General features: G+C 40.8%; 1 protein-coding gene across 8 annotated transcripts in view; it reads left to right on the top strand.

The window, feature by feature from the left end:
• The window catches only part of ENOX2 (ecto-NOX disulfide-thiol exchanger 2), a 277,973-nt gene that overhangs the window by 174,955 nt on the left and 81,426 nt on the right, over positions 1-21,592 (top strand). For 5 of the 8 annotated variants that reach the window (XM_008972365.5, XM_034949451.3, XM_063601711.1 and 2 more), the window contains one exon: positions 17,533-17,621. The exons of the other annotated variants lie outside the window; for them this stretch is intronic. In XM_008972365.5, coding sequence (XP_008970613.1) covers positions 17,573-17,621 — 49 coding nt within the window. In that variant the 5' untranslated portion in view covers positions 17,533-17,572. The remainder of the gene's footprint in view (positions 1-17,532; positions 17,622-21,592) is intronic. 8 annotated transcript variants of the gene reach the window in all.

Genomic DNA, 21,592 nt, shown 5'->3' with positions numbered 1-21,592 from the left:
CCCTTGGAAGAGAACTAATTTCCTTAGTAGTTACACAATTGCTTCTTTGAAGTTGGTCACATACCAAAGGGAGAAAGCCAACTCACAGACCTCTAAATCATCGTAAAATCGAACTCTCATTCTACTTCCAGTCATTAGCAAGAGACCAGGAGGCAAAGGGAAGTGAGACTAAATCTTGTTGAAAAGAGCATGTTTTTCTAATGTCAGCACGATATGCCCCTGGCAGAGTGCAGGCCAAGTAACACATCCAAATTCCTCCTTTATCGGAAAAACTTCAGGTACTTCACAAGCAGCCATTTGTACTCGTATATATATTTGGCTCATCTGTTGCATAAGTGAAATCCCCAGGTAAGACATCTTAACCTTTGTATTTGAAACTGATGCAACTTAGCAGGAAGCAGCAGTATGCGTGAAAATTGAAGAAGCCTGTAACTGTCTGGTCAGTCTCTTCCACTGGGCATGCATATCAGGGCGATACTGTGTATCCCCAGCCATTACTTTCACTGTGGATTCCATTGTCATCAATCCTACCCATGGAGCCTCTGCTTTACAAGGAAATCTCATAAGGGAAAGGGCTTTGCTTTGTTGGAGAGCTCTTTATATTGCACTTGAAGAGAGGTAAAGGAGTTGTTCCTGGGATGTTTCCTTGGAACTCGCAAATAAAGACTTGTGGGTTCTGCCTCTGAGCTACTATGTAGCATGCCATCTGAAACTGTTTGTTCATGTGTATTCCAAGTTCTTTTGTTTGTCTAGCGTCCAACCTGAGAGATACTCCAGACAGTAAGGTATATACGATGTTCCTGGTCTTTTCTTTTAAACATATATTTGTGTGAATTCCTACTTTGTCAAATGATGTTATCACTAAGCAGGAATCTAGGATTTGACTTCCCAGCACTAGGGTATGATGAACACTTCATGCTCAATGTTGTTGCTTAGACATTCCATCTGGACAGAAATTATTATTCCAGTTCACCCCTTTACCCAGCCTGTGCCTAAGGAGCTTTGCAACTGGTGTCTACTCACAATAAGCTACTGTTGCTGTAGCCATCACCTCTAGAGATGCAGGAATTACTCACCTTGGCAGTTTCCCATATGTCCTATCCAGCTTCCTGAGAAATTTCACTAGTATTCCTGCAAACTAAACTTAACACTAGATGGCAAAGACAGCCTTACGTGAACCAAGGTCTTGGAACTCAGTCAGTCTCCCAGCAGATAAGTATTTGCTATTCATTGTAACACAGCCCCATTGAATAGACATGTGCAGGTGTGGAAAGAGAACAAGATAACTACATGCAGCCAGCCCATGCATGTTGAGGTGGGGTAGGTCTGTCACCCAGGGACCTGGATATGGGACTAGAATAAAAAAATGATTGTTAAAGGGTGCAAAAACATGGCACTTTTATTTCTGTTGCTTCTAATGGTTTGAAGGGAGAGCTCCATGTTATCCTGCCTCTGCCATTTTACAAAATTTTTTGCTTTCTTCACTCAAGCAGAAGACAGCAAGGAGAGCTGCTCATTCTACTTCTCAGCTATCCATGCTCGACTCAATTATTGCAAGGACTGGAAAAGCAATAGATAGTGGGACCTGTTTTTAGGCTCAAAAATGACTGGGAAGCAATTTTAAATAATAGTTTCTTTAAAGAAAAAAAAACATGTTTAACAGATTAAAAAGTGATTAGAAGTTCATATCCCTGGGAAGACAGAATAAGGGGAGTATGTTAATATTTCTATAGGAAAGGTTTTTGCATTCGGGTTAATATAAGAGATAACTTGGATCACAAAGATTTCCTTGAACCCTGAGGCAGATTTTTTAAGGAGACTGCAGCTATGGGTAGGAGGATCTGCTTACTTTTGCTGCCTGTTCTGGTGAAAAGTAGGTCTCTTCAGGCTGATAGTCAGCCAATATGCACTGGACAGTCATACCAGTTTAAAGATACTGAAAAACTTCTGTACCAGTTGGTAAATAAGCACTGTCAGGAGCCCTCTAAGTGATCACCTGTCACCCAGGCCACCCTGATCCCTCTAGTATCACCTAGACTTCCCCACAGTGTAATAGTCATGGATTGACCCCTGGCTAAGACATCTTAACCCAGGTAACACATCTTAACCTTTGTGTTTGAAACTGATGCAACTTAGCAGGAGGCAGAAGTAGGCATGAAAATGGAGAAGCCTGTAACTGTCTAGTCAGTCTCTTCCAATAGCTTGGAGGCAGAACCCACCACAAGTCTTTATTTGCAAGTTCCAAGGAAATACCCCAGAAACAACTCCTTTACCTCTCTTCAACTGCAATATAAAGAGCTCTCTAACAAAGCAAAGTCCTTTCCCTTGTGAGATTTCCTTGCAAAGCACAGGCTCCATGGGTAGGATTGATGCCTGTGGAATCCACAGTGAAAATAGTGGCTGGAGATTCACAGCATCGCTCTGACATACATGCCCACATGGCACAGCAAGAGGGTCTCCCAGGCCCTGCTCCAGTACTAAGGTTTTGCATACAGTTCTGTTTGCTTGCCCATGCCATGCTGGTGTTTGAATATTTTGAACATCATTCCTGATTTCCCGATATTATCTCTATGACTTAAGGCCATTTTTATAGGCAGAATCAACCAGCTCACCAGAGGATCCCTAGTAGATTTTATTGCTCTCATATAGGCTGAGTTCAGTTGGCAAAAGAAAAAAATTAGTATGGAAGACATTAGCAAGATTAACTTGAGGACAATTTTTATAAAAGTTAAGGAAAGCCTTTCCACTTTAAAAAATACCAACAAATAGTGTGAACTGCAATTATTGTCAGGTGTTACAATACTGTCAGCAGATTGAAGAAGACAAAAACTGATAGAGTTATGTTGGCTATTTGTACATTCACTATGCCATATCCTGCGGGGGGACGGGTAATTTGACAGTATATTAGGCGCCATCCCTGCCATCAAAGTTTTTATTGATACATCTCAGCAGGGAAAATAGCAAGGGTGCCCAGTTAGCTATTAATACAAGGTAAAATGCTAATAGGCATTTAGAGAGTCACATTAGTGCTACGTATCTCTTAGAGAGGTACAGAGTCAGAATACTTTCTATGGTACAAGAGAACCCCCGGAGTGGAAAATGTTCAGTTCCTGGGAAACAAAATGGGGAGGGGTCCCTTAGACAAAACCAGATTATCCTTGTGATGTTAAATTAGTACTGATTCTGCAATGAAGAGTAATATTTAATGCTACAAACCCTGACTTAAAGAAAAACGTACTGAAAACAATGATGCAGAACAGATCATTGCTGGATTCCTTCTGCTCCTTTGATGGAAATAAATTGGATAATTTCGATTCCTTTATCATCCTTTATGAATTATATTTCCTAGTAGAATGCAAATATCATTGGTAAAGAAAGAAAAGCAGAGATGAATCATCATAATGAATGTTCAAATAAAGAACATCAGATTCAGAAAGCTACATTACTATATCGCCTAAATAAAACCAACCAGGATTTCCCACTGCAAACAGTCTTAGGCTTTTGTGTATAACATGCTTGTTTAAGTGCAGTGACTGGAACACTGATTCCCCCTGGGTAGTGCTGTAGTTGGTAGTACTGTCGCAGAGGCTTTCTGGAAACCCAACAAAGTTCTTCTATTGAGGTTCTCTTAGCCACTTCGAGTAAAATGCATCCCTCCTGATTCATTGGTATCCATTAGCTTTCTTTGTTTCTGAATAACAATGTCCTGCCCCAGACTTCCTACCACCAACTGGAATGGGAAGGGTAATGCAGAAGGATGGCATGTCTTGTACCATACCCAACCCACTCACCCTCCATCCTCACCTTGGGATCTCTGGCACTTGCCAAGTGACTTCGCTGTATGGGAAACTTATAGGGATTGAAGTTGCACCTGTGGGTGTAGGGAAGGGTCTCTCTAGTTGTCAGACAGCAGATTCAGCTTACTCTTTTGCCTCATTCACTGAAGCAGTTCTCATTGAGTACCTACTACATACCAAGTGTAGCCCCTTATCTTTATTCCTAGAAGTCTATCTGCCTTTCCTTTCCCCACGTGGTTTGGCGAATTCACTGGTAATTCCAGATATGCGTCAACCTCAATTCTCTCCTCTGATGAGCTTAGGTGGAATTTAATAATCCCCGCTAAATTGTCTTGTGACTCTGTCATATGAATAAAGGCTATGGACTCTAGGTTAGATTGTAAGCATCAAATTAATTTTACTGCAAAGGTCAGGCTGCTCTCCTGGCATTCTGTTGTGCTTGAAGGTTAGTAACTACATGCTTAACCAAAACCTTCCTTTCTGAGCTGTATTCAAGACAGATTTCAAGATACAGCCAGATTGAAAACCAGATATTTAGAGATAAAAGGTTGCGTACTCTGACCTCCAGGAAATAGCAAGCAGCTGCAGACATTCCATGTGTATATACAATACATCACCATTTCTAGGAGATGATGGGCATTAAGCTTAGCACCTCTTGCTCCCAAAGCAAATGTCTGCTCATCTTTTCTACCAAGCTGCTCATGTCAGAATAAAGAAATATTTCTTCCCAAATGACTTCTAAGCTTGCTTCTCTGAGAAATGCTGCCCCTGGGGAAGCAAGGGCTATCACCGAAGTTTGGCTGAAAAAAGACATATTCATATTCAGATAATGGCAGACACCTCCATCCTGGTTCCCTTTAACCTTCATCTGTCTTCCTAATTTACCACAGGCTCTCTCGTTCCAGCTCACCCCCTTTGACCAACCCTGTTGTGAGTTCATGCGCTCCTGATGTATGTGTCTGATATACTTATCAGTTCAAGTTCTACAAGTAACAGTCATGTAATAATGTGCCATTTATACTCCTGGAAAAATCCAAAGATGGACTCTTACACTATAAAGTCGCATCTAGATTATTATTAGGGTTAAAATTCCTTGAATCTATAGGGGCTGGGATCACAGACAGACTTCTTATAGCATGATAGTTCCTTTAGGCATAATTGTTGTCTTTTTCAAATGTCTGAAAAAGAGATAGCAATTGCCAATTTTCTGTTCCAGAGAATAGGTCCTATAGAAAGAAATGCAATCAGCTTGCAATTCTGAATTTTATTATTCACAATGGGAAATTTACAAGTACATCACCAGAAGCTCTGTAGGCTGTTGCTCATTACAAAGATCAGTTTCACCTGTGACAGTAACAGTGCTGCCCCACTGTGTCCAGGACAGTGTGTGTGTGCAGTGGTAGAGTTCTCTAAAGCCATCCACACCCTCTGCCCGAGTCTCCTGTAGCCAGTAGTGTTTGCAAGACAAGGCAAAGTGAGGTCTGTAACCTGTGGCTGTGGAGCAGAGGAGAATGGGAAGTGAAGTTGTCTCAAGAAGGCATCATCTGGGACACTGTGAACCCTAGCAAAGATGCTAAAATGATCCGAAATGCTTTTTGAAGGAAAGTTCAAGCCCTCCCTGCAGATATACTATGAGTGGAATAACACTCCATCTGGACAGGCACACAAGTCAAATGCCTTAATTTCTGAAACAGAATGACAGCTTGACCACTTTGTATGTCTTAATAGCTAAAATATGTGACTCGCTCTCTTCAGCCCACAACACAGATTATCTGCCTTCCGTGTGCTCACTAGAGCACTCCATCTTAAATCAGTTGCCCTCTAGTTCTTAGATGTATATAGGGACATGCCAACCAGGAGTACTTGCCTGAGAAGCACTGTACCCAGGGAAGCAGGCCCTGTCAGTGGAGTTTGGTTCAAAAATGACACGATCGTATTCAGATAATGGCAGACACCTCCCTCCTGGTTCCCTTTAACGACATCTGTCCTTCTGATTTACCTCAGTTTCCTCCTGTTCATCTCCCTTGGTCACCCTGTTGTGAGTGCATTTACTGCTGATGGAAATGTCTAATATGCTTGGCAGTGTAAGTCCTACTGGTAACATTCATGCGGGAATGTGCCAACATCCCATCTTTTCCTCTAACCAGTACGCCAAACCAGACTTGTCGCTCTATACTTGGGACTTCTGTAGAGGCTTGTTTGGTCTTTATTTTGTGTGTGAATTTGTCTACACCCAACCCCAAGTAGATGCTAAGCTCTCTGAGGAAAGAGCTTCAGTCTTCTCAGAGTCCTCTGCTTCTCCTGTGTCCCTCTCAGCCATTAACAAATAGCACAACAGGGGCTCAGTCAGTATCTGTTAGTTCATTTGTAACTAGAAAATATTACCCCTGGTGGATTATACTGTTTCTGAACTGAGATGTACTCTTTTTTTCTTCTCAGAAGTAAGCTTTTACTCTAAGCTTGTATTGGACTCTGCCAGAAGTAAACATGTCTTCTGTGGGTCTGTGCTGCAAGCTACAATCAGATTTTCTAAATGCAGTGGCTTAAGGATTATATGCTTTTCACTACAGCCGAGAGGGTGAGTAAAAACCCTGACCCATTGCATTCCATAGGTGCTGCCATCATGGAAAGAGCAGGCTGAAGGCCTTTGCTTCCTTACCTTAGCTCCCTTTATAACCCAAATTCTTTGATGGGCCAGGAGGGCTGCCTCTGCTGATTTTCACTTAACCTCTCCATACCTCCCTGTTTTCCTCAGAAAAGCCCATCAATATCGACCTGCTTTCCAAGGATGTTTGAGGATGTAATACTGATAAGAAAACACTCTCTATGAGAGAATATTGATGACAGTTGTTTTGTAGCCACAAAGGGAGAGGGCACTTGGCAGTAATTGGGAGCCATGTTTAGCCACCAAGCCACCCATTATCGTTAGTACTCAGATTGATTCTAATGCATCATAATAATGCAGCTTTTAATCCACATGTAGAGGGGTAATTTATTGTCAGGTGGTGATTGTTAGTAATAACAAGCTGTTTGAACATATTCAGAACATAGTTGTACACATCTCTTTTGTTTCTCTTCCTTCCTTTGTTTGCAAGTCTAATTTTTACCCTTTTGCCTATCCTATTTTCTCCTTTTAACTGCATATTATAGTATTGTTTTTATTCTTTTTAAAGATAGAAGCTTAGTATCCCCATGAGCAGCTAGAACACAGGACCCTAATTTGGAAAAGGAGTTTAAGTTGCCAAGTCCAATTTGAGAATGGTCGTGGATTTTATCACTCAGCTTTATTAATGGACCTCATTCCCACTGTATTGCGTTTCTTTCCCTAATGCATTTGTATAAAAGCTCTTGCCTCTTCCATTAACCCCTTTGGCTGGTGTTAACTCATTCCCAGGCATGTGTTGCCATAGCTGCAGCTGCCCCTCAGCTGGAGCCCCCATGCTAGCCCCTTCAGAGGCCATGTGGGGTTTGCCTGCTTGTTCCAGGCGTCAGCTGTTAGGCGGAGGGCAAGAGCCTTACAACCTGAAAGGTCAAACAGCCTTTCGTATGTGTTTAAGCCCTGTCTGGTTTTTTGTTTTTTTTTTCTTAGCAGCAGATGGGCATGTGGCTGTCCAGCCTCAAGCTGGGAAACGTGTGGGAACATTACCAGCATTCTTCCTCTCACACCCCCTCCTGGGCACCTAAGCAGGTAGCCTAACTCTATATTCAAAAAGATGATCAATATTTCCCCTCTGTTGTTTGAATCTCTTCCTTCAACACCTGAGGCAGCTGTGGGGAATTGTGCACAACTTGCGTCTGTTCACCGAAATAATTGCCAGCAGCTTTATGGAGCGTCTCTTGTGTGTATTTTTGCACATTTACAGATTTGGTTATATCGTTTGCAGAATGGAAACGTGGCTTTCCACTGCTTACTCTCATTCTCATAGATCTTCAAGGAGAGACCCTTTAAAAAACAGAATGGAAATGACATGCAAATGGTTATGTTAATAGCACACAGGCAAAAGTCAGGACCTTCAGAAGGTTCCTCAGGCGCAAACTGATCAGGTGATGAGCACATCTTGCATACATTTCGATTTGAGTTACCAACCTGCACTGTCCTATGAGAAATGATTAGGAAGAGAAAATGTTGCATTCCTATAATGTGTGACTACTTTCTGCCCTGGGCTCCGGCACTGACGTAGACCAGAGCAAACACAACTCCCTCACATGCAGATTGGGCAGGTACAGTGGGATTTGGGGAAGATGTTTGAAGTCGGGGGATGCGGGGGGAAGCTTCCACATGGACCAGTAATAAAGCATCGGAAAAGAAGTTTTAATTTTATCTGTGATATGCTGGCTTTACCAGGCAGCTGGCAAGGATAAATCTGTGGATTAGCTCCAAACTTAGAAAATTCATAACCATTTAGTTGTTTACCTTGACTTTAATAGAACTGATGTCATCAACAGCAGCAGAACAGCAACATCGTTTACTCACCTTTATATAGTATTTTATAGCTTTCAAAATACTTTTCCAATTAATATCCCTTGTTTATCTCATCAACCCTGTAAGATCAGTATTACTGTTTTCTACATTTTTTGTGATGAAGGAACCCAGGCCCAGAAATATTAAGTGACTCACCTAAGTTACATAGCCAGCAAATAGCATGGTCTTCTGGCTCCAGACCCCTGAGGTACCCATGCTAGGCAATACTCACAGCTCCGTCACCCTGCTCTGTAGCCTGCTGCCACCTCTATATTCCCTAATCACCTCTGAACTTCTGGGTAAACGAATTAGGGCACATGCAGGTATTCATTTAAAGAACAAAAGGAAAGTCACCATGTTACAAAATAATTACTGCCTTTACATATGGATTCACTGCTAACTGATATCTTTGGCATTCATGTTTGTTCCTAGATCACTAACTACTCCTCTAGCTGAGTGGAGGAGGGGTGGTGAGAGAGACACAGAAAGGAAGGTAGATAGAGAAAGAGAGAGAGAAGGAGGAAGAGAGGGAGGGGAGGGAGAGGGAAACGGTGGGGCAGGAGTATGAAAGAAAACAGCACAGAAAGCTCTTGGCAATTAAAGAATCCTTTAGAAATTAAGATAAAACATTTTTGAAGAGACGGTATCAACATATGTAGTAGAATTATAAAGATAAGCAAGGAATTATTAACACAAAATTCAAAATGGTGGTTATCTTTCAGGGGAGATGGAAGCGATTAGGGAGGGGTACATGGTGGACTTTAAAGGTAATAGTGATATTCTTTTTCTTAAACTGCATGTTGGGCATACAAATTTCATTGCATTGTTGTTGTTTATACTTTACGCTTGTATCTTATAAATTTTCCTGTGTACCTACTCAATATGTAATTTTAAAAATTAGAAAAAGACACTGTGAGTCAGTGGAAAAAAATAGGATTTGATATACAGAAATTAGCTTTACATTTTCAAGGAAGATAGCCACTCTTGAAAACTAGGTGCACTTTGGTAGAAACCTAGCCAGTTGGCTCTGACAGTGTCTCCCAGTGACATATGAGTTAGTTTCTCAAGAAGTGGTGATTTGCAAGGAGGGCATGCTTTCCCAGAATTTTGCTGGGGTCTTTGAGTATTTCAGCTGCCTTGCCCATCACCTCACCTCCTTTCTGACAGTGAACTTCTAGCTTCTTTAACAGCTAAGAACAGTGGCATGGTCACTTGGGAATTTGAAGTTAAGTGCTTGAACTGTAACCATGGATTTATGGGCTGTTATCCAAAGACTTATTATCTTTATGGTTTTCCTTGGTGTTGGAACTGACAGAGAATGCAATGAACTGGTGGGCTTGTGTACTTATTTTTATCACCCGTTGGTTTCTCTCTGGCCAATCTAGTCACACTGTAAGCACAGGCTGTCAGGAATTACAGCTTTTCTTCCATGTGGAAATAAATGGATAAGCAAATACTCCCAGCCTGATTTTCTTTCCAATTCATTATTTACAGGGAATTCACCCTTTGTAATCATTTTCAAATCAAATTTGCTCTGCCAATCCCTGTAAGGTTTACTCTGGAGATCATCACTAGCCTAGACGCCTTTTATTTTTTAACAGCTTATGTCTCCTCCATGTTAATGCCAATAAACACACACACACACCACACAAATAGATTAAAGGTGATGTCACTAGTGGCCTGGAGATTCACTCAGGAAGAAAATTTAAGTTACAGCAGAAATGGATAAAAGAAAGTTAATAACTCACATGTGTTTGCTATTTGGACTACTGTTGCTGTATTAAAATATTCAGAAGAGCTATTGAATTAAACGTGGCAAAATATATCATATACAGGATAGATTTCAGGAAAGGCACTATTATTAATACTGTCCCAGAATCACAAACTGCCAACCAAATTTACTTGCATATGTATTGTTCCCGGAGTATGCTGATACAGCGGGTGTCCTGTGCCCAGCTGTCATGGAGGTCACAGCCGTGGCCATAATCTGCCTTTGTCTTGTTAGAAAGCTGTCTGTGAAGAGCAGGTTCTTCTCCTGCCTACCCCCTTGCTTTCCAATCTTGTCATGGATAATTGAGCTACAACACTAAGTAATTCTGGCTTTCCTCCACCACAGATGGGGGGATCAGGAGAGAGAGCACAGATACAAATGTCATCCATGGTTTTAGAGGAAAAAAGCAAATAGGTTTTGGCAGCAGGTCTGATAGGTTGGGGGTATGTACAGTGGTGGAGGGTAACACTGGAACATCTTTTTAGGATTTTATTAGCAGTAGCACTTTCAGAAAATGCATTAATCAGATGAGAAGAATACAAATTAATCCCACTGTTTTTTTCTGGCAGTGTTGTTGGTAAAGAACTTGTTAAAGATAAACCATCTTGTCCTTTTTTTGTTGTAAATACATTTTCTCCTATTAGGTTGGTGCAAAAGTAATTGCCATTTTTGCCATGACTTTTAATCACAAAACCATAATTACTTTTGCACCAATCTAATATTATTAATGGCTGGTTCCTGTACTGGTATTTTCATGTTCTTTTCACCTGAAGAAATTGTAACACTCCCCTCTTTCCTTACCCCCAGTGGCCCCTGTTTTCCATAAGATATCAGAGGTAATGCCCACCATTGTTAGTATATTGATAATAATTACTAGTATTCTACAAGCATTTACTAAGTTAGGCACCACAATAGATCTGTTTTGTATATTTTCTCCTTTAATCTTCACTATAGCTCTATAAGATGGGTACTATTATTATCCCATTTCTCAGATGTAGAGAATGAAGCACAGAGACATGAAATCACTTGCCTAACATCACACAGGTAATAAATGTTGGGCCAGGACTAGAACTCAGATCTAATCCAAAGATTATGATCTTAACCACTGTTATAACCCTATTTTTTTTTCTCTTCATTCAGCATCGTTCAGCATTAAGGCTTGAGAGTTTATCATGCCTGGTCTGGCCAAATGCATGCTAGTGGTTGATGGGAATGTGTTGTGGTTTTCAAAAAAAAAAACAATCAGTCATTTTGAAACATGAAGGGTAGTGAAGATAATGTGAAGGTATGTATAATAAAGTCTATTGTCTTTTGATTATTTGTCAAATTGGAGTGGAGTTTGAAAACTCCAGTTTGGCTGCTTTGCAGAGGTAAAGAAGCACGAAAGGGGCCAGAGCTGCTGGCCCAAGGCAGAGCCATTAGTCACTGCCTCATGCGGTTGTATGTGTATATATAGCATTGCCCTTAATATCTGAGGATGGCCCTGCTGAGGCAGCTAGTACTTCAGCCAAAGGTCCCATTATCAGCAGGATTTACCACCTGACTTATTTATAGTCATCATGGCCAGGGTCCCACCCCCCACCCCCACCAACTTAGACCATGGCCATGTAGTTAATGACTTACACAGCAAGTCAACAATATAGCCCAACACCCATCCTCTCAGAGTCAACCTACTGGGAATACAAAATGACTCCAGTTGTTCCACATTCTACTTTTAGGAGAGAGAAATGATAAGGAAATTGATATGGAAAATATTCTCCACTCACTCCCATTTCCCCAAACAAGAACAACTTGCATTCTAGGTTTTAGACTTAGTACAAATACAGCCTTATTCTGTACCTTTTAAGATATTTGTAGTACCATGATAATTGGCTTAGTTTTCAAAACTCAGTTTAAAGTCACTACCTCCAGCTTCACATCACTTCCTCAGTGCTCCCCTCCCTCCTCCACCACCTTCTCTCCTTAGCACCATCCTAGCAGGGGAACTGTCTCCCCCTTCTTCATATCTCTGTTTAGCCATTTTCAAACCGTACAGTAGTTTTTGTTTTCATATCTGCCACTCTCACTAGTCTATGAGCCCCTCAAAGGACAGGAAAACATGTAGTTTTCACCTGGGTACCATCACATAGTATATGGCTTTCACAAGTTTGTTAAATTAATATTCAGAATGTATCTCATAGTCTTGCAATAACTTCACCAAAGATTCAGGTACAACTAGCACGTATTGATTACCTATGTTGTTTTCACCACCACCCTGTGAAAGGGTGGCATCATTCTTATTTATAGATAAGAAAACTGAAGCTCTGTGTTTCTCAAATTTGTAGTGGGTGTAAGAGTTACCTAGGGTACTTGTGCAACAGGCAGAGTCCCCAGTGCCACCCAGGTGAAAACTTTAGCAGTGAACCCTGGAAATTGGCCTATTTAGCAAGCACCCAAGGTGATTCTGATGCACATGGTTGGAACGTACTTTGACAAACACAGGTGTAAGTGATTGCTACATGGTGAGTAAACGGTAGGGCCAGAGTTCAAACTAGCCTTCCAAACTCCAGATCTTGTTCATGCTATATTTATCCTTGTCATACTCTATTTTCTATGGCAAGGAAGTGGACTGAAACGTATTGGAAAGATTTTCAGCAACAAGGACTGCAGCAAAACGGCTTGTGGATTAGCCCCAGGACTGGTGTGGGGTTTTTTTTCCTCCAAGAGATCTTGCCAGACTTCCAAGAGCATGGTAGCAGTGTTGCCAAGTCACCTTTTACTCAACTTACCTTGGGAAAGCACAGACCACAGAGCTTTGGGAACTTAACAAAGTTTATGCTTCTGTTTTTTTCTTTCTCTACCCCCTCCCCCACCAGCAGCCATGCCATTAACTTAAAGAGCGTGCTCAGTACCTGAAATGCAGTTAGTTGATTAGTTTAAATATTAAGATTTCTAGTTGAACACCAGTAACTACAACATTTGGGGTCCTGACAGTAATATTTATGTGTTTATTTCAAAACCAGGAAAAGAATTATATGACTTAACAGGCAATTAGTGCAGATATTAAAGGAGCTGAGACAGGTAGCATTTTTTTTTTAGGCCCATCTATGCTTTTTGGTGTTCTTTACCTAAATATTAGGTAAGAAAATATGGAATAAATGTGATGATGTAATCCTAGATTAGAGGACCATAGTCAGCCATTCACTCTAGACCAAGGTAACATTAGTTCACAGGTATCTGAGAAGTCCATGAAGCCAGAGGGTTGGCAATTACAGACTGTAGTCCAGAAAAACCCCAAAAGAGCCTCTCAAGGGGAGTCAGCCACTGCTCTTAGTAGCTGAGGCAGCCCTCTAAGGTTCCCACAGTGGAGCCTGATGGTATTCCAGAACCCTGGGTCCAACCAGAACCCCTGGGTCCAACCTTAACCTATTCTTCTGACTCAATTTGCCTAATAACCTGGAACTGAAAAGTACTATCCCTGAGATACCTCAGCCCATGCCAGCCCACCCTGAAATTACAAAAGAAGCCCTTGGCCGCAGCTCAAAGATCCCCCACAGGGCATCTGAATGATTTCTTCCTTGCCAGAAAAAGGGAAGGGAAAGATAAAGGAAGTAGGGTTAAAGTCATGATCAGGTACTTGCTCTGTGTCAGATATTGGGCTCAGCATTCTTAGTGATGGTATATAGCCCAGTGGTTAAACGTGTTGTCTCTGGAGCCATACTTCCTGAATTTGAATTCCAATTCCAACATTAACTGTATCTGTGGCCTTAAGCAACTTGTTAACTTCTTTGTGTTTCATACTCCTCGTCTATAAAATGGGTATAATGATAAATATCACTTGTCTCATAGAGTTTTTGTAAGAATTATATTGTACAATACTGTTAGTGGTGGAAGTATCTGAGTTACCTGTGGCAAATCCATACAGGTCTGCAGCAACCTCAGTTCTTGCCTCCTCAGAAGAAAGAATTCGACTGAGGGGCATAAGGAAGAAGAAGAGACCAAGGCAAGTTTTAGTAGTAGTGAAAGTTTATTAAAAAGCTTTAGAGCAGGAATGAAAAGAGGGTAAAGTACACTTGGAAGAGGTCTAAGTGGATATCTTGGAGGTCAAGTGCCCTGTTTGACTTTGGACCTAGGGTTTTATATGCTGGCATACTTCCAGCATCTTGCATCCCGTTTCCCTTGATTCTTCCATTAGGGTAAGCTGCCTGCATGTGTGGGGGCCTGCTAGCACTTGGGAGGTGAGCATGCTCAGTGTGTTTACTAGAGCTGTACACATGCTCATCTGATGCGTTCTTCCCTGTTCCAGTGGAATGCCCCTGGAAGGTCATATATCAGTTCAACTGTGCCATTTTGTCTCTTAATGCACATGCCTGAGCCCACTCGCCCAATACCAGAGATCTTATTGGGATGCTGCCAATCACCAGTTTCAGGTGTTTTTATTTATTGGGAAACTACTTTTTCCTGGCGCTGGCTATGATCAATTATTATTTTAGAGAGTCAGTGTGACAACTACCTGATAGTCGCCTGACATTCCTGGTGGGGCTGGGGGAGCCCTCTCCTGCCCCACTCATGCCTGGCTAGCTACTTACTATAATAATACATGCAAAGCTTTAAAACAATGTTTAGCACATAATAAGCATTTAACCAATATTAGGAATCAACATCATTATCATTATCTTTTATATGAAAGATAGGTATCATTATCCCCAGCTGCAAGTGAATAAACAGGTTAAAAAGTTTGTGGAACTTGCCTAAAGTCATTCAGCTAGTCAGGAGTACAGCCAAGGTTGGATTTTAGATCTATCTGGCTCCAAGTCCTGTATTCCTTCTACTATACCTTGTTGCCTTCATAAATGTAGGGTATGTGCTATCACTTCCTTGGAGAGGCACATACCAAATTCTGTGGCCTTCTTCTTCCTCACTATACCACGCCCTCACCCCACCCTCACTACAATTGCCATCTGGAGGGCCGGCCTGGCTCTGTGGCTTTAAATTGATCTAACTTAAATATTGAACATCTTGATAACTGCTCCAATACAGAGGTGGCTGTCTTCAGGACCCTCTAGCTTATAGACTAAAACAATAAATCTTCCAGGATGAGGTTTAGTTTGTGAAAGCACCCGCTATGCTGAGATTCTCATCTGTATACCTTGAAGATCAAGCTACTCTCTTCCAATTCCCACCCTGCCACACTCACAACTCATGTGAAAATGACTACCTACTATATATATAGGCCAGCATAAAGACCCTTCCCTTGCCTCCCTTTGCCTTCCCTTCCCTTATCTTCCTTTCCTTTCTCAAGGAAGAGAATGTATGACATCTTGATTCCCTTGAGTGACTCTTTGATCCATCCTGCTTGTCTAATAGCATCATCTCTCTCAAGCCATCTGGGAGCCTTGTATTACAAAAGCCTACAAAAGCCCCTGTCAGTTTTCTCACCTGCATCACCGTGATGCAAGCTGTGGCATCACTTGAAGTCTGCAATAGGAGGGACTGTGGCCTGTGCTTCAGGCTTCAGTGCATTGTTCACAAACAATGATAGATTGTTAATTTTCAAGGAGTATGAAGAGAGATTCAAAATAACACCTGCACTGCCACAATATATTGCTTCATAAGCAATAAATACTACGCAAAAGATAAAGCCTTGAGCCCCAGGCTTAATGCAGACCCCAAATGTGATTTGTTCTACTGTTTCCTTTCCCTTAGACAGAGAACAGAAAACACAATGTTATTCCTTGGTAGGACACCCAACCCTGCCCCTGTGTCATCTTTTCACAACAAATACTTCTCGAATGCCTACTGTATGCGAGGTCCTATGTGATATGCCAGAAATGAAGTTTTCTTCCACGTTTTGTGCAAGCATTTTCTAAACTTCCTTTCTCTTTCCTTTGTCATGGTGTGCCTACTGCTATTTCCAGGACTATTCTCAAACAGCAACCCATGAGCATTCCATGGTACCTGGACTTCCCACAACAAGGATCATTTCTTTGATGCGAAGCATAGAAGTAACCATGCTGAAAGCGTTAATAGATTCTTGAGATGGGGTCAGAGAGGAGGGTTTGATCAGATTAGTCTTAGTTGCACGATAGCATAAGAGAGTAGGGTACGGCATAAACTACAGAAGTTGGAGTTGCCTATACATGTGATAGATGGGAAGGATTGTGGAAGAAACCAGGGGTATAAGGCGTTCTCCAGTAAGAACACACAAAAATTGTTACAGTAGAGCAGGATTTCTCAACCTCAGCACTATTGACATTTTAGGCCAGATAATTGGTTCTTGTAGGGGGATGTCCTGTACATTGTAGGATGTTTAGCAGAACCCCTGGCCTCTACTAGATGTCAGTAGCAACTACCTGCTGCCAGGTATGATAATCAAAAATGTCTCCAGATACTGCCAAATGTCCCCTGTGGGGCAAACTTGGCACTGCAATAGAGGACATTGAGAGTACCCATCTGTATAATGATGAGCTCTAGAGCCCTCAGCTCAAATATTCTATAACTTGATGAACCCCCTAGTTTAGTAGGCCATAGTGGTCAAGAGCATGAATTTTGAAGCCAGACTGCCTGGGTTTGAATCTCGGCTCTACTGCAAGCTAGCTATATAACTATGGATAGCTTGCTTAACTTCTCTGTTCCTATTACCTCATCAGTAAAATGGGGATAATGAAAGGACCTACTTCATAGGATTGTTGTGAATTTTAAATTAATATACATAAAGTGCCTAGAACAGTGTGAGGTGCATAGTAAGCATTATATAACTGTTGACTCTTATTAGTCTTATTATAATTGCTATCTTTAAAACTATTAAGAAAACCAAATACCGTATGTTCTCACTCATAAGTGGGAGTTGAACAATGAGAACACATGGACACAGGGAGGGGAACATCACACACCAGGGCCTGTCAGGGGGTGGGGGGCTAGGGGAGGGAGAGCATTAGGAGAAATACCTAATGTAGATGATGGCTTGATGGGTGCAGCAAACTACCATGGCACGTGTATACCTATGTAACAAACCTGCATATTCGCACATGTATCCCAGAACTTAAAGTATTAAAAAAAAAACTATTATTCATCATTTTTCTGAGTCCTAGTATATTCTGGAGGCCTGATGTCCCATGTCCCACCCACCTTTAGACCACTATCTGTTTCTTTTTCTTTTTTCTTTTTCTTTTCTTTTTTTTTTTTTTTTTTTTTTTTTTTTTTTTTTTTTTTTTTTTGAGACAGAGTCTCACTCTGTTGCCCAGGCTGGAATGTAGTGGTGTGATCTCGGCTCACTGCAACTTCCATCCCTGGGTTCAAGTGATTCTCGTGCCTCAGCCTCCCAAGTAGCTGGGACTACAGGCATACACCACCACGCCCAGCTAATTTTTATATTTTTAGTAGACGTTGGGTTTTACCATGTTGACCTGGCTGGTCTTGAACTCCTGACCTCAAATGATCCACCCACCTCCGCCTCCCAAAGTGCTGGGATTTACAAGCATGAGCTACCACGCCCAGCTGAGACTACTATTTTCTTTCTGCAGAAATGATGACAGAGCTAAGTTCACAGTTGAAGACCACACAATGCAAAGAGATTTTAGATGGCTGTGGGTCTATGAAATAGGCTATGCAGGTAAGCCCCACTTTGTACAGTTGCTGAGTTCTTGTAGAGTTCTCTTATTTAAAAACACACTTATTGGCACCTACTTTGAGCTAGTCACAGTAAAGGGCACAGAAGTAAATGAGGTTTGTGTCCCCTGGCCTCAAGGAATTAACAAATATGGCTGCTACATGGACTTTCATTTTAGTAAATTTAATTACCTTAAATTCTCTAAGAAATTTTAGTTCCTTCTCATACGTGAAGAATTTCTCAGTGATGCTATCTTCCCATCCCCAGATTTATCTTCCTTAAAGTTTGTATGTCTGTAATTGGGAATTTTTTGTATTATCAGCATGTAAGGATTATAATACTTCAAATTGTCATCATTTTATCTTCCTTTCTTTTTCCATTTAAAATTTTTGTTTAACACTCAGCCCTCAAAAGAAACCCTCCAAAAGAGATTTTATCTTAATACAATAATAGAGTAGTATCCTGTTCTGAATAGCTTGACACCTGCTTCTGGAAAGAATATCTGTGGAGGACTCTTTTGTATACTCATATATTTCCTCATGTATTTGTTTAAAATAGCTTGTTAAACATCTTTTCTATGTCAGACACTGTGTCTAGGCACTAGAAATAACAAGGAGGAATAAGCAATTTCTGGGGAGAGACAGACATGGAAAAAGATCAGAAAAATATAATGTAGTAAGGGCTATGATAGCAATGTCTTCAGTGAGCTAAGAGAACACAGAATAAATGTACTCTTTGGAAGAGAGTTTAGTGTGATGAGTAACATTGTGAGCATTGGCATCAGAGCTGACTGGGCTTATATTCTTGCTCTACTACCTACTAGCTGTGTGATGTTGAGCTGATCACTTAAACTCTCTGTGCCTCAGTTTCATTATTCATACAGTGTATTCTAGTAATTCATGTTTATGCTTGGTTCTGTCAGTAGACTTTGAACCCACCAAGGGCTGGGACCACTTCCTCATCGTTTACCATAACTATTACCATGTTATTATGGCCATTTATTGAGCGCTCAATATGAGCCAGAAGACATGCTAAATTCTTTACCCACATTATCTAATCTTCAACAAACCTATAAGGTAGATGCTTTCATTTTCCTAATTTAGTAGCTTCCCATTTTTTCGTCAAACCCAGTTATTTGCTCATAACACTTATTACAGTGCATAATTACTTGTATTTTAATATCTGTCTATTGCATTAGAGTATAAGTTCTACAAGAGCAAGGATGAGGTCTCTTTGACTCACCCTAATATCCTCAACATCTGCAATACTGCCTGACACATAGATAATGTTCAGTGAATGTATGGTAAATATGAAAGGAAGACTGGAAGGCAGGCAGGCAAGAAGAGAAGAAAGAAAGTGAATGAGCACATTACAGTTGCTAAGTAGTAGAGTTAGACTCTAGTCCAGAGCCATCTGACTCCCAGACCAATGCTCTTGATGATTAGACAGGATTGCTTCCTGTGGTTAACAGGCTTTCAATAGATGTTTGTTGACAAAACTGTCTCCTCAACTTTGCATAATAATGTGTAACAAAATTACAGTGAGCATAAAAACCAGTGGATATACACTCGGACATAAGAAAGAGAATTGTAGGAGAGTAAATCATCAGAGAAGGAGAGTTTTTGTCTTAATGAAAGAATATAGTTGAAGAGACAGCACCAACATACTGTTGTCCTTGTTTCAGAGGAAATTGTGTGTGTGTGTGTGTGTGTGTGTGTGTAGTCTTCAAAATCAAATAACTTTGACAGTGATTGACAAGTTAATTAGTGATGCATCAACAATACAAAAATAAACAGATGGCAGAGATTTGATAGTTATAAAATGATACCAAGTTCAAGTAGATGATCACTTCCAAATCTTGTATTCTTTTGGTGCTAATGGAGCTTATTCCAAAGTGCCATATCTTCAACCAAATTACCTAGAAGGCACTTACTCACAGCCACTCTACAATCTCTGACCTCTTGAGAACTTGTCACACAGCAGAATAGGAGAACCAGCATGGCAAGACATGTTCTTCAGACTTGGGGTAGGTATTTTAAAGACCACTTGACAACCAGTAGCATTCGCCTTCTGAATATTCTTGGCTGCTGCCAGTGATTGTAGGATTCAGGGGAAAATTACTAGATGTCCATTTCTAGTCTAGAAAGTGGATCAGGCCAGAACTTAACTTTTCCACCATTAAGTGATAATTCTAAACAGATACTTAGCACAACATGTTTTGTTACCGTGGACCTTGAATCCAGATTACTGCCAGAGGTGATCATCTGGGATTTTCCTTTGAAAGCAAAATTTTGCAAGCTTTTATGTATGATTATGCCGATATGGGAAAAAGATCATAGCTAATGAGATCAAACTGAGTTATTAGTTGGGCATATATCCCTGGCTGTAACTAAGCAAATTTCTACAAGTATTCAGCTGTCCTAGAGAAAGAATTGGCTTAGCAATAATGCCACCTCTTTAAGACAATTTGTCATTCTGAAAAGGTATACAAATAATCAATGGGTGTCATTGTATAGACTGCTTATTGTGCCCAAAATCAATGTAAATTAATTTTCTTTATTAATTTAAATATTTCTTGAATACCTACTTTATACTAGACACTAAACTAAGAAATAAGGAAAGAAAATGCCTCAAACCCAGTACCTGACCTAAAAGAGGCATGCAGGCCAGCAGAAGGGAGACATGTACACAATAACAATAATCCAAGGCAGTCGGTGGTAAATGCTTGGTGCTTCTTGCTTTTTGGAATGCTCTTCTTACCCCAATCTTCCATTCACTACCTGGAAGAAAATCCTATCCCTCCTTAAAGACTTACTTCAAATGATTATTTCCCAATGAAGGCTTCCCTGGCATTCCTCCTCCACCGCACAACCAGAAACACGTATACCCAAACCCATTGCAGCAGCTTTAATTACTCCTCTGTGTTCCCAGAGCACTCCACTCATGGTTTAATTACAGTACTTATTATAATAATTTATATTGGATTGTTTATTGTTTTTGAATTCTTCCAGAGCAGTAAATGAGTTTTGTTCATCTCTGTGTTCGTAGTTACTAGCAAAACAGCATGGCATATAGTAAGACTCAAAAAAGTTTAGTTTGCAAGGAATGAGTGAGAGAATGAGCAAACATGTGAAAATCAAATTCTAGATAAAATGTTATGAGAACACATCAGAAGAAGTAATTAATTCCAATGAGGTGGTTTTGTTATAGGACTTTTTCCTTAGTTCAGCAAAGAACCAGGTTCTTGTCACACGGCCATGAGAGATTAGGCTTGCAGACACTTTGAAGGGTGAGAAAAATGGAATGTATTGGAGAAAAAGGAGTACAAAAGGGAAACGGGGACCCTCTGCAAGGCCAGAGTCCTGCTGGTGTGCTTCCCGCCTCATAGATTGAATCCCAGATTCCACCCAGGAAGAGGAGGGGCCAGGCTCCTTCCCACTGCAAACACATGAACTTCCAAGGCTCCACCCCAGGGTGCAGGTCAGTGGGAGGCTCTGCCAGGGAGCCCTTCCCACCTGGCCATTTCAGTTTCATAAACAAGGTAGCATTTGAGGTGACCCTTCAAAAATGAGTGGGATTTTGACAGGTGGAGATGGGTGTTAGGGGAGGGAAGGGAGATAAGAAGGACATTTAAAGCAAAACTTCCTAAGAATTTAAGAACCACTTTCATTGAGATGAAATAATGTTGTTAATCACACATGTTCCTTATCTGTTCCTGTAAACAAGCATAGCAGGAACTCTACTTACTAACATGTTAACAAGCATTGTGAATTACTATACGTTTTGAAAATAACAATACTGTGTTTTCCTTCAAAATTGTAATTGAGATCATTGTCTTCCCCCAAACACTTATCCCGCCCCTAATTAGTCCAGAGTTTGGCTAGGTTAATATATTATAAATTCTCATTCTTTGACCTCAAAATCCTTTACTGAGAAGTGTTCCTGTTTGTTTGTTTGTTTGTTTGTTTGTTTTA

Source organism: Pan paniscus, chromosome X (genome assembly GCF_029289425.2).
Source record: "Pan paniscus chromosome X, NHGRI_mPanPan1-v2.0_pri, whole genome shotgun sequence".
Lineage (NCBI taxonomy): Eukaryota > Metazoa > Chordata > Mammalia > Primates > Hominidae > Pan > Pan paniscus.
Note: the sequence above shows the minus strand (reverse complement) of the source record. Positions and strands in the feature narration are given on the sequence as shown.